General features: G+C 35.0%; 1 protein-coding gene across 15 annotated transcripts in view; it reads left to right on the top strand.

Annotated features, from left to right (window-relative positions):
* Positions 1-13589, top strand: part of LOC129787317 (polypyrimidine tract-binding protein 2) — a 393752-nt gene that overhangs the window by 180096 nt on the left and 200067 nt on the right. For all 15 annotated transcript variants that reach the window (XM_055822830.1, XM_055822828.1, XM_055822815.1 and 12 more), the window contains one exon: positions 9754-9849. In XM_055822830.1, the coding sequence (XP_055678805.1) occupies positions 9763-9849 (87 nt within the window). In that variant the 5' untranslated portion in view covers positions 9754-9762. The remainder of the gene's footprint in view (positions 1-9753; positions 9850-13589) is intronic.

The following is a 13589-nucleotide window of genomic DNA, read 5'->3' as shown; positions in this document are numbered from 1 at the left end:
ACCTTTCGATGTATATGTAGAAACTACAAAAAGGGAACGGGTGGTGGCAAATGAGTGAAATTTAGTGGAAAAGCGCAAAAGTGTCGACTCTGGGGGATGTTTGACGGAGGTGACGAAGCTTTGGGTTTGCTCACATAGAGCTATGTGTTGTGTAGCCCTGATCAAACACAAATTTTATCACTCTGGCAATGGGGCGTAAATTCACAAACGGATTTTCAAATGAGCCTAATGTTGTTCTGGGTGTACAACACCCGAAGGGTAGCAACACTCTGGAGGATTTTCACTCAAGCTCTTCTACTTTTCCTTTTGCAGAATTGTATCACACCCCGAATATCACGTGGCAAAGGTATGAGGGGGTTTGTTGCTTCTATGCATGGGGGTTGAAGGAGTTGTGTGTGAGGAGATGTGCGGGATGCTTTATGAGCTTCTGCTTTTTAGGGAAAAGATGCCATGGGAAAGGCATCGTGCATTTCACTTCATGAAATATTCCATTTCTCACACACAGACAGTAGATACTTTTCCTCCTCAGGCGGAGATGGGGGGTGGGTGCCGCAGAAAAGGAAGCAACAGCATCCCATAGAGATGACTTACAATCTCATTTCCATATTACATTTTCCATCCACTCCTCTGCGCCTGGCCCAAAAAAGGACTCTGTATTTCATCAAATCCTCACCAATATTTTGTGTCAACTCACAAAAGGATTGCTGCATCTCAAAGTTATACAGATTCTCAGCATAGGAGATGAAGAAATTAAAATTTCAAGAGACTAAATTCAAGCTCGACAGGATCGTGTATTGCAGGAGAATTTAAAGGAATCTCCTCGGGAAAAATGATAAAAAGGATAAAAATTATACTATTTGACAATAAACTCATTGCAATTCCGAAAGAAGAATAACAAATGGGAATTTTCTTCAGAATTTTCACAATAAACAATTCATAAATATTTCTCTGGGAAAAGATTGAAGATTCCTTGAATAATAACGGAGTGATATGCTCCAAAAAATATGATGGACCAAATAGAATATATATGAACAACTCCTCTATCTACACGAGTTTGAATTATTTTGTTCACAAGAAAAGAAAACGATAGGAATTTTCTTTTTCTCTCCATATTGAGTCACTCCATTGTACATCAATATATTCATTATATTCCCTTTGAATTCCAAGTTGTTCAATCCTTTTTTCTCCTCCCCCTCCCCCCATATACAACAACACATTTTACTTCAACACACCCCCGCAGTGCGCCTTTTGCCTTTAATCTTCTCAACAATCCAAAAACCTTTTGGAATTGTTTGCCATCTTCGCATTTTCAATTCACTTTCATTATCTATGCAGAGCATGAAAGGTTGAATTGGCGTAAGAAGAATTGGAGAAAGAGAGAGAGACTTGATGGTTAAAATATGGGCAATGCGACTGGTTTGAGGTGTACAACACTCGCGCACACATACCGCGGCGAGCCAGGTGCTCGACAATCGCAATGAAAATTCAATGCCAAAATGAAGTCAAGTTCATTGCTTACAGCATAGCCATGATTATCGTGCTCAAGAGCCACATTACACCACTCATTATACAACACACATAACACACAAACCAACAGAGAGAAAAATGTGAATGAAGAGCACACGCACTCTGGAACAAACGAAGAAGTATTGGCTACACTGTATGCTGCAAGCATAGAGGCAAATACACGGAAATTTTTTATGTTGGGAATTTTCAAAATAAATATTCTGAATAATCTTTGATACTATTTTGAACTGTTTTAGGATCAATTTATTAAATAAAACAGAGTTCGCAAATGAAAAGTTATGAAAATCGAATGAATTCGATTAAAGAAAGAGTTTTAAAACTTTTCTCGTTTAGTTTTCTACAAGATTTTGAAGTCAGAATTTTCAAATATTTCATAAAATCCTGGGAATAATTTAAGTTAGAGAATAAAAAAATATATTCAAGTCTGGCCTAGTGCCCTAAGATACCTGCCTAGATATTCAAAACCTAGAAAAATGTTAATTAGCATTTTATTGAGATTTATGCAAATTCGAGTGCAAAAATATTCACTAATTAGAAGCCAAAAAGTTAAAAAATATTATAAAAAAAGACATGAAAACTTCTTTGACTGAACAAAGCTCTCCTAAAACTTATTTAGCTATATAACTACTTACTTTAGTGGAAAGCAATTGAAATTACACTTTTTGAGCTTAATTCGGAGTATTAAACGGATATAAAATATTGATTGTTTAAAAATAAAACAATTCCAATATTTAAAAATATTCTAAATAATAATTACCAAGAGACTTTCGGTACTACAACCTAAAGGCATTTCGACTAATGGTAGTGTGTCAATCTCTTGGCCTAGTAGATCAGTGAGTTTAAGTATTAATTTAATTCAATTTATTTTAATAGGCAATAAAAAAAATATTTCTTTATTTAAAAAAAAAATAAATAAAAGCTCTGCCTGACTAATTTTTTTTGGTTTAATAATCCAAAGTTTGATCGGATTAATCGCTAAAAAAAATATTCGACTATATTTCTCAGTAAATTAGAATTTTGGTTAATATTTGATAAATAATAAAATATTGGGAACATAAACAAGAGGAAGAGAACCCTAATTTCTCTTCAAGAAATTTTACAATAAAAAATATAAAAAGTTATAAAAATTGAATAAATAAATAAATAGATAATATTAATTTTATATTCAAAAAACTCGGCACTTCCCGCATTTTATTTTTTCCGTCTATTCACCCTTTTCTTACAAATTAAATTGCCTATAAAACTTACTAAATTACAATACGGATCTTAAATAAACAGACTCTAAAACCTAAGTATAAAGTAATTAGCTTAAAATGCATTAAATTACTTTATCTCTGTTATTAAAAAGGTATTCAATGATTGGCATTCATTCACCTCAATTTTTGAAAGCAAAAAAACTTCAGAAAACAAAGCTTAATTAAATCAACAGATGGCTACATAGGAGGGGACGCAACCAAAGCGCTAAATCTCGTACATACTACATAATTTCCCAAACCTAAATTGACTTCAATGAAATATTTTGAATATTCTAATAAACTGCGAGCTGCAGTTTTAACTCCACCCCAACCCCTATTTCTGTATGCTTTAGAGGCATTTCATTTCATAGCTTGGAATCTCCCCATGGTGACCACAAGGGCACATAGACATAGTCCTCTACAAGTAATTTCACACCCCGTACCATCCCTCTTCTAGTTATCATTATCAATATGAAGATCCTTTCTGCACAAGGGCCCAGGGAGAATGCCTTTGAAGTGCACAACCTCTTGACATTCCGAGTTATTAGCAGGTGACTCCAGGAGGTCAGCGGATGTGGCATTTGGTGTGTCTGAAATGGACGCAATTCTCCTCTCTCTCTATTTCTGCCTCTGTGACCATCTGACTGTGACTCCTCACTCTCTCCCCTATTTAATAAACCGCATAGAATGTGTGTGTAGAGCAAAGCAGTGGAACCATGAGAGTATGAAATGTATGCACGCAGAGTCTCTTTTAGAATCAAACACTTTTAACTTCTTCCCTCGTCAATATCATGTACCTCCACGTGTCATAGACACCGCGAAAGGTGCTAGATTTACAACGTAGCTCTAAATCAAACCCCAACAAGTTATTTATGAATGTTTGTGACCCAATAAAACATATAATTTATTCATCTCCTTGCTTCCGCTCGAGCGAATCAGGGGGGCATTTTATGGATTTATTTGCTAACAATATACATGACTCTGTTTATGAGTAGTGGTTTATGTATACATATAATGAATTTAGACGTAGCACTTATGAATAATATCATTTTCATAGCTGCTTAGGCTATAGAATTTTACTAATATATTTATTTATATAATAGATAGATTGATTGATAGTTATGTATTTTATGGTTATATATTAAAAATAATTATATATTTCTTTGTTTTCATTGAAAAAGAAAAAAAATATTGTAAGTTTGAAGAGAATAAGGAATGAAATATTACAATAGAGGAAAAAATAATAGAATAGAATTCTAGGTTCACAACATTAGGTACTTTTTTTTTAATTAGTTGGTGTTCCACTTCGTGGCCAACACCAAGTATTTTTGAATTTTATTATCAATGTAAATATTTACAAAAGAGACAGATGATCTAAATTAATTAATTTTAAGGAGAAATTTACTTGGTGGTTTTTTCTTGACGTGATTTTTGCGGGCTTTTTTGGTGGGAGCTGAGATGCTCTCTCCGGGGGCGTCAAGGATGCGTGTCAATCCGAGAAAAACACAATTTTTACCAGAGCTTTCGGCGAATCACCTCGCCTTCTTCTGTGGTCCTTTTGGAGGAGATTTTATTTTCAGTTTTATAATACAATAGATTTAAATTATTTTCTTTTTTAACTTACAATTTTTGTCTATTTTTGGATTCCGTCAATTTCTTTTTCTCTTTCAGGCAGTATATTGACCTGGTTTGGGGACAAAGATTGCGTTAATATATAAGCACTAATCCTAAGCTACAAAGTTTTTTATCACAAATTACCGAATGGGGATATTTTTCCGGGTTTTTCTCAAGTTTTCCCAGAGCACCCTTGACGCCCCCGGAGAGAGCATCTCAGCTCCCACCAAAAAAGCCCGGAGAAATTTACGTTTCCTAAGATTCTTTTGACTCAAAATGGATTTAACCAGAGATAATCAAAGATCAAGTTCTACAGAGGCGTAGCTATGGTCGTTATATTGATTTCTATAAACCCTGTAATAGTTGGGGAAAATCAAGCTTTTCTTTAGAGGTCTAAGCAAATTATTTTCTTTCTAAAAATTAATTTAAAATGAACAAAAAGAATTTAGAAAAAAAGAATTTTCAAACGTTATGAATTTAACGTCAGAAAAAAAACAACAATCATTTTAAATTAACGTCAAACGTAAGAAGGGAATTGTTAAAAATTAAAATGAACGTCATATGATAAAGTCAAGTCATTTTTAAATTAATTTTTAACGTTCTTAAAGTGAAAGAAAAAAGATCTTTAAAAAATCTTGTATAGATTTCTGACTAATCTCTGGATGTTTAAAAGTCCTAGGATTTCGATAAGAATACGGATATCGAGCTATTGACAACTAAATAGATTTTTAGAGCTCTATTGCTATTTAAGTGAACAAAAATCTCTGCTTTAGCCTCAATATTAAAGTACTTCTTTATCAAATGTGAAAACATGTCGCAAGGAATTGGACATTTCCTCTTTTTTTCTTCATTTCCGTTTCCTCCTCTGCTAATGGCGGAGAAGAGCGATGCGTTGAGGGTTGCTGAAGAGAAGTGGCGAATGATGGGGGTAATTGCATCTATTAGTGATTAAAGTGGGACTCATCGATGCGACGATTTTTCCTCACAGCAAGGAAAAGGGTTCGAAGGGCCATCCACACGGCAGATTGATGCTGAGTAATTACATGAGGGTTGATTGAAAAAAAAAATCTACGGAAGGAAACTAATACAGATTCGATTTCATTTGTAGTCCCGAAATGGATTTGGTGATTATTTTTCCACTGAAGCTCATCAATTTTTTTTGCTCCTGGGTGGCCCAAAACCAGGGCAAAACTTCTGACCTTTGCGCTCGATTAACTCTTTTTGGGAAGCAAAACTTCCCCACTCTGAGTTGGTTGCTTGGAGGGATGATTTGGACACCGCCGCAAAATTAAGCCAGTGACAGAGCTAATATTTCGCAATTACTCTTTCGTAGTTGCGTTGTGTATGGAATTAATGGGAGCGGTGTCTGACTTTTTCGCCATCGCACACACACAATTCGCCTCTCTTTGTACATTCGCCAAATGCAGAGAGACTGGACGCTTTGGGTATGATTTGCACCCCCCTTTGACTCCGCGCAAATCCTCCTCTGTTCTCTTATGCTATATGCTTTTTTTTCACCATCAGTTTCATTTTCATTGTTCATTCTTCTTCCAATTGACCATCGCGCATTTTGTACGAATTTCTGCCATCTCCTCATGAAATATTCAAGGCCAGACCAATAGCAATTCATTGACCCATTTAGTTTTCGTTTTTTTTTTTTTTGCCCAACTTGCCGTGATAATTTTCAATTTCAATATAATGACGCGAATAACCAAAAATTGCGTATAAAAGTGTGCGAAAAAAAGTCAGTGACTTTGAGCGAGACGTTGAGCCACTTGAAGACTCTCAAAAAGTGAGTTGAAAGAGTTGAAATGAAGAAAAAAAGCTTTTGAGATGTCTATTGCGCAATTCGTTTGACCCAAGACAGCCACAAAAGAATAAATAAAGATGTTTATTGTGGAAGTATGAAGACGAGCTTTTTAAGCAAATTGAGCATCAATAGAGCTTTTGTGTATGTAATTAATAGAAATCCTTTAGAGAACTTTAGGTCAAGAGTTTTAATCACAAATTAATGAGCTTTAATTTTATGATATTGGAATAAATTCAGATTTATAAATTTTTTTATTTAATTTTTTTAGTGAAAATATTTTATTACAATATTTTATTTCTAATTAGGAATTTTATGATTTAGCGAAACTTCTAAGGAAAAAAAAAGAATTTAGTGGGCGGATAAAATTTAGGCCAAACCAGGTGTGAAGAATTTAATTTTCCCTTAATTGCCTACCTTTAGGCTCCTCTAGAAAGTACTTCAGAACTTCACTTAACAGAATAAATTTTAATTATAAAAATAATCAGACTAATATTCTGTAAAAATAGCTTGTAAAAAAAGAACCAAAGATAGAAAGAGATGATTAGTTTATGTAATTGAGACAACTTCCTTCATAACTTTTGCAAAGTGCACCAAAGTGCGCATAAAGATAGACACTATCATATAAATTTATTTTTCAAAAAATTCTTTGAGAGGACATAAAATCAAGGAAGATAAAGTAAAAAGTTTTTTATTTAAGCAAAATTAACAAAAGGTGAATTTCACAACTTTAATTGCAACACAATGGTGAAAAGCTAGTAAATTTTCATTTAAAATGGCATAAAGAAAAACAACCCCCAATGAAAATCTCAGTAATATCCACCCTTGAGGAAATCATTTCGGCACGCTCTGGTGGAAGTTTCCGTAAGAAATTGAATACGCCAAGATCCTTCTCCCAAGACATTGATTCTTTATAGTTGTTTCAGAACTGCACCAAAGTTAAACCAAAGAAACATTCAACTAATTGCATGATGGAATATTTTGAGGTGGATGTACATAGGTATATGTATATGTATGAATTCTATGAGAAATATGAAATGAAATACCCTCTGAACCCTCTCAGTTATTCTCCACGAAATTGCATTAAAATAATTCAACACCCTCTTTTCCGCATCTCAATCTGTTTCTCCCTCACAACCTCATATCCTGTCTGTTGGAACGGGTGGGGTGGATAGGATTGAGATTGAAGCATTTTACCTTGCTACTCTATATTTTCTCCTCGCCTCCCCCTTTCTTGCCCATAGAATCCATTCATTTATGTGCTGCTAGAGAACTTTTCAACAAAGAAGTACAACTCTATCTTTTTCTTCTGCAAAATGCGGTGAATTCAATGGGGAATGAACGGGGTGAGGGTGGATTTTATCTTCATGTTACTTAACTTCTTTTGAGGATTTTCAGCATTAACAATCTCTTGGCACACAAAAAAGCCAAATAAAGCACTACATCGAATTGAATTTTCAACAAAATTAACTCTATTGCTCCTTAAGCTTGGAATTGAATAAACTCACAGTGAAACTTACAAGAAGTTTGTAACGAAAGGAAAATGTCTATTTTGAAGAGTTTATAAAAGGACGATTATATATTTTAGTAATTACAGATTTGGATAGTTTTTCTTCTTGAGAACTTTATTCTCATTCTGATTTTTTTTTCATGGGGGTAGATAAGGTGTATATGTCTAAATACTTCCTAAAAATTCAAGAAGTTTAGGCTTTTCTTTAGAGATTAAAAAAAAAATTTTAAAGCTAAAAAAATTTGAAATAAAATTAGAAAAGAAATTTTTAAATGTTTAAATAAAATATTTAATGTCAAAAAACGACAGACATTCAAAAGTAACGTCAAAAATTAAAAAATATATTTCTCAAACGAAGTCAAATGGAAAAATTATTTTTCCTCCGGTCAGCGTCAAAAATGAAATCTCAGTTGAAAATTAAAAGCGCAATTCTGTCAATACAGCTTTCACCTTTATCTTCAAACGTTTGATGTAAATTTCTAACGTTTGACAATTCTTTTTCACGTTTAAACTCTTGTCTGACATTTTATTCTATGTCGGTCGTTTTTTTTTAATTTTGACGTCTATTTTTTAACGTTTGACATTTAAAAAAGATTTTTTAGAGTTTGAGTAATGATTTTTGTGTAGCTGAGCTTATTTAAATGTCAAACGTTAAAAAAATAGATGTCAAAAATTTAAAAAAAAAATCGACCGTCTTACTTAGAATAACAAACACTTAAACGTAAAAAAAAATTGTCAAACGTCAGAAATTAACATCAAACGTTAGAAGATAAAGGGAACATATTTGTAAAAAAAAATCTTGTTATTTATTCAGTTTAAACGTATTAAAAATTATTAACACCTTAATACATTTCTAGCTACGTCCCTGACATTTTGAGTGCAATAAAAGTAATAAATTTTGAATTTTTAACGAATTTCATCTGTATCATTTACACAATATTGTGTCTCACCAGCATCAATTGCCAGGAAAATGGATTTCTTGCACAACTTCTCAAAAGCTTTTGCATCTTTAACAGCTTTACTCTCATATCACAACGTCAATTAGATTAATTCCCAGGTGCCATGACGCATGAGAAGAATTTGGCAAAGTGAGTTCTTATTGTGTACGGAACAAGTTGGACAGTTTAATTATCTTCTGCATATACCCAAAGATGAAATGTCGACTTCAAGGCAATATTCTAGTCTACAATGTAGACACACCAATACACTCTAAAAAGGCAGCATGAGTGTGTGTGTGTGTGGAACGCATTTCCGTTCTCCCCAGAATATACCCATCAGGCATGCACTGGGAGTTTACCGTGTATATAGTTTACCTGTAGCTCTTGTGGATTCTCTAAAATAATCATCTCTAAAATGTTGCCTCTTGTCGGCAGCATCTCCATCATCGTGTCCTCTCCACTCCAATTGCTCCATAAATTTAATTAAAATTAAATGTGCTCTCTGAGCATGTCTAACTCATGCATTTTCAGCTTTCCTGACTCCAACACACACATTTTTTTTCAATGTTCTTGTTCTTTTCGCTGCTGCATCAATCTCGCAAAGGTGCTAATTAATCAGAATATATATGTTGATTGCATGCAATATCTCTGCTGGAAAAGGAAGCAAGAAACAAGAAAAAAAGAAATCATGTTGGAAAGTAAAATGAGAGGAATATTCTTTATATTTTCTTTTAATATCAAATATTAAATAATGAATTAAAGAGTAAACTAATCTTATAAGAATCTCTTCATCCATGTACAGCGCACATGCCAATTTTCAATTGCTTGTTTTCCATTTTTAATTACGCCACGTTTTTACTTCTTCATATTGAGTTTAGAAAGTCTTCAAAGGTTTTTTTTTCTTTTTCTCAGGAGATTTCCTGCATAAAATGCAAGATGATGGTGAATGGGGGATAATTTTCTGACTGTGAAGAGAAAATTCTTTACGTAATAAAATGCTCATACTTTGGAGGAAATGTCTTCGGGGGCTTTTTTTTCTCCTCTTCTTACATACTTGAATCCCTTTGGGGCTATACGAAGGACTAATTGGTTATTTTTTTTTCTTTTTTTTTTTCCTTGCAGGTAGCGGCCATGATGTCCTGCCCCCTTCCTCTGCCTCTGCCACTACTTCCGCCAGCACTTCACGCAGATTTTCCACCAGTCCACATAGGAGTTAAGGTAAGTGGACAGTTGAGAGACAAATGAGGTATTATTTATTAACCATTAAACAGACCACAACACACACAAAAGGGCCACTATATTCTCATTTGCACAGGAGACACAATTAGGTCAATTTCTTGCAAATTTAATCACAGCTTTGGTGTAGTTTTCAAAAAAAAGTCCTTCCTACATCCTCAATTGAAGTGATAAATTACCAATGTCATTAAGAAGAGTTAAAGGCACCTTTACGTACAATTTTGATTTTTTTTCGAAAGCTTTTTTACCTTCATTTTGAGATTTTTTTCTGGGAGTGTGTAATGTCACCCTTGAGACTTTCTTCATCCACAATTTAGTGACTTCATCTTGAAATGTATCCACCCGCAGTGAACCCTTCTTAGGCTCCACCCACGTGGTTAAGTCCCCTCAAGTCCTCAAACCCGCACTTTAACTTTAAATCCTCCCTGACTGACCGCTAGAATGGAAGCTTTCTTTCAAAGCTCTTCGGGTTGAAAAGTTTTTCACCTCATGTGGGAAGAACTTGAGCATTATTCGGGCTCACTTTCGGTCATGAGAGAGCAAAATTGATAGCCCCCAGTGACCCAGAATAGGAATCAAAAGTAAATATTATTTATTTCCTAAATAAGGGTTAAATACACAACCGTTAAAAAGTTTCCGAATAAGCTCAATTGGCGTACTTTTTAAGGTAAAGGATGTCATGCACAATACAAGGGCAAAGTACCTAATTGAAGGAAACGCAGAAAACAATTTTAACCCACCCAGTCTTGTAGGGAATCAAAAAAGGATAAAGAATCGCCAAAAATATTCACCATTTTCCACTGGGGTCACAACGAAAAAAGGCAATAAAGTTTTGTAAAAATTCAAAAAAATTGGCCGCCATTCGCCATTTTGTTCATTTCAATGCATGAATCATATGTTTCAATGCTTCGTCATGAGCTTGTCGATGAGAGTTTGACATTTCATTTATTTTTTTTGGGAGAAAATAAAAAAAGTTGCGTATTTTTTAGTTTAATTATCGTGGTAAATGTGTTTTACGTGTTGATCTAGAGTGATTTTTATATCGTATTTTTATATCGTGCTCGTTGAGACGGTCACAAGCTGTGAGGGAATTTATCCTTCAGGTATTCAGATATAAAAATCACTCTAGATCAACACGTAAAACACATTTACCACGATAATTAAACTAAAAAATACGCAACTTTTTTTATTTTCTCCCAAAAAAAATAAATGAAATGTCAAACTCTCATCGACAAGCTCATGACGAAGCATTGAAACATATGATTCATGCATTGAAATGAACAAAATGGCGAATGGCGGCCAATTTTTTTGAATTTTTACAAAACTTTATTGCCTTTTTTCGTTGTGACCCCAGTGGAAAATGGTGAATATTTTTGGCGATTCTTTATCCTTTTTTGATTTCCTACAAGACTGGGTGGGTTAAAATTGTTTTCTGCGTTTCCTTCAATTAGGTACTTCGCCCTTGTATTGTGCATGACATCCTTTCAAAGACGAATTTGTTCAAATCGGTCGACTACAACCTGAGATATAATCAAAAATGTTGGTAGGTATACTAAAACGTCTGCCGTGGTCGAACCTCAAACCCGATTTTCAAAAATTTATCAGATTTGGTAAGGATATTAAAATACTTTTCTAAGGATAATTTATTAGTCAAAATCGGTGCACTAGCGGTTAATATACAAGAAGTTAACCTGCTGGCCGCCAAGACCTTGGAGCTTCCTTAGAGCGCCAAGGTGGGGTCGTTGAACGACCCCAAGAAGGAAGTCGATTTTCTCATAAACTATAAAACCGGGAACTGTCGGGTCACTACCTTTAGACTCCTTATATAGTCCTCTTGCCCCTTGCATCACAAATTCGCCACCCGGAAACACGCAGAAGAAGATATTAGGGAAAAACATTTTTCACTCATTTTTCACACTTTCTTCGTGAGAAATTTGCCACGAAGTTGACCGCAACTGCTATTTTTTTTCACTACTTCCCCACATTCCCCTCACTTCCCGCACCGTGATAAATGGCAATATTTCTCGAATATTCTTTATTGTTTTGCACATTTATATGCTTCTAATTATGTTTTATGTTGTTTATGTTACTTATTCGCGATAATTCTGACACTGAGATGGTAAAGTGAGAAAGTAAACACAACCCTTCAACCCCCTTCAACCATATGATTTATGATGTGACTAACTTCATTCTAAGAAATTTTCCGCAGCATGGCCGTTACACCAATTTTTGAATTCCCTTCTTCTACATTTTCCTTAATAACTTTTCTTGTGGTGGACGGATTGAGCTGAAATTTTTACACAACCTCCTCAGATAACCAAAGAACTTATTTCCAAAAGATGGGAATGGTATTTTTTATATTTATTAAGTTATAGCACGAAATATAGGGCTGGGGTCGTTCAACGACCCCGCTTGGCGGCCTAGAGGTTAAAGCAAAAATTTTGAAAAATGTACCTTCACATAGGTTTATGATAATGGCTTCCTACCAGGCGCGAATCCAAGGGGGGGTGGGAGTTTTGGGGGTCAGAACCCCCCCCCCCCCCCCCGAACTGAAATCAAATGCCTCTTGTGAGGGAAAACTAGAACTAGAACGCCTTTTACAGGCGAGATCAAAGGGCGGAGGAAAAAGTCTCCGAGTACGTAAGTGAATTACAGCGACTCGCGGAAAATTGTGACTTTGGGGAATTTAAATCTCGAGCCTTGCGAGATAGGTTAGTGATGGGGTTGGCTAACGTGCGCATTCAGGAAAAACTTATTGCCCTTGATAATAGATTCGAGGAATCAGTGAAATGCGCAGTGGCGGCGGAGTTAACCTCCGAAAGCGTGGCTAACATGAAGCCAACTTCCGGGGCCGTTGCCCACGTGAGGGGGCGCGGTTTTCGTGGAAGAAAAGCCCCTGGCCCAATGCTCCGTGGCCGCGGTGGTGGTGTGCATAGAAGATCGTGAATTTAAAGAATTTAAAGAAGTTCCCGCATTAGGAAGAAGTTGAATTTTGCGTAAGAAAGAAAAAAAGGGGGGAAATGAAGTATACAAAATGAAATGAGAGAAATTTAAAAAGAAGAAGTAGTCTAAAAAAGGTCTTTTAAAAATTTTTAATTTAAAAAAAAATTTAAAACTTCTTAACCCCCCCAAAATTTTTTTCTGCGTCCGCCCCTGCTTCCTACTAAAGAATAACGGATTAGCTGCCTTAAAAAAATACCAATTTTGGAAAGATCAGAAATGTATCTTTCCAAAACTAGTGGATTTTTTTGTTAAATCGATTAACCACAGCCGAAATAATAGACATTTGAAATTTAGCATAAAAAATTCTCCAGTTTTGCTCAACTGGAAAAAGTTTTTTTGAAAAAACTTCCTCATCGAAATTAATCCAAAGAACCTATCAATACAGTAAGTGAGCGAGCTCTTTAGTAAGACTCCGATTTGTACTATTCGCATATAAATTTCTCTTATGATTCTGCTGGGGAGGGAATGCAACGAGGCAAAAAGCTCTTATATAGTATTGTTACAGAAACTTTAAAGCTCCCATAAAGTTTACTTCATAAATTTGTAAAATCCAAAATTTCACCTCAACTTACTCCCCTGTATGCTTCGTACTGCAGATACAGTAATTTATCGTACACCATGCATGAAGCCACCCCTAAAAGGGGTATGTGTGTGTCGAAGAAATCCCCAATGGATGCCGTCTTCGTGGAAGCTCCCACTCTCCTCACACCTGAAGCTCC

This window comes from Lutzomyia longipalpis, chromosome 1, assembly GCF_024334085.1.
Source record: "Lutzomyia longipalpis isolate SR_M1_2022 chromosome 1, ASM2433408v1".
Lineage (NCBI taxonomy): Eukaryota > Metazoa > Arthropoda > Insecta > Diptera > Psychodidae > Lutzomyia > Lutzomyia longipalpis.
Note: the sequence above shows the minus strand (reverse complement) of the source record. Positions and strands in the feature narration are given on the sequence as shown.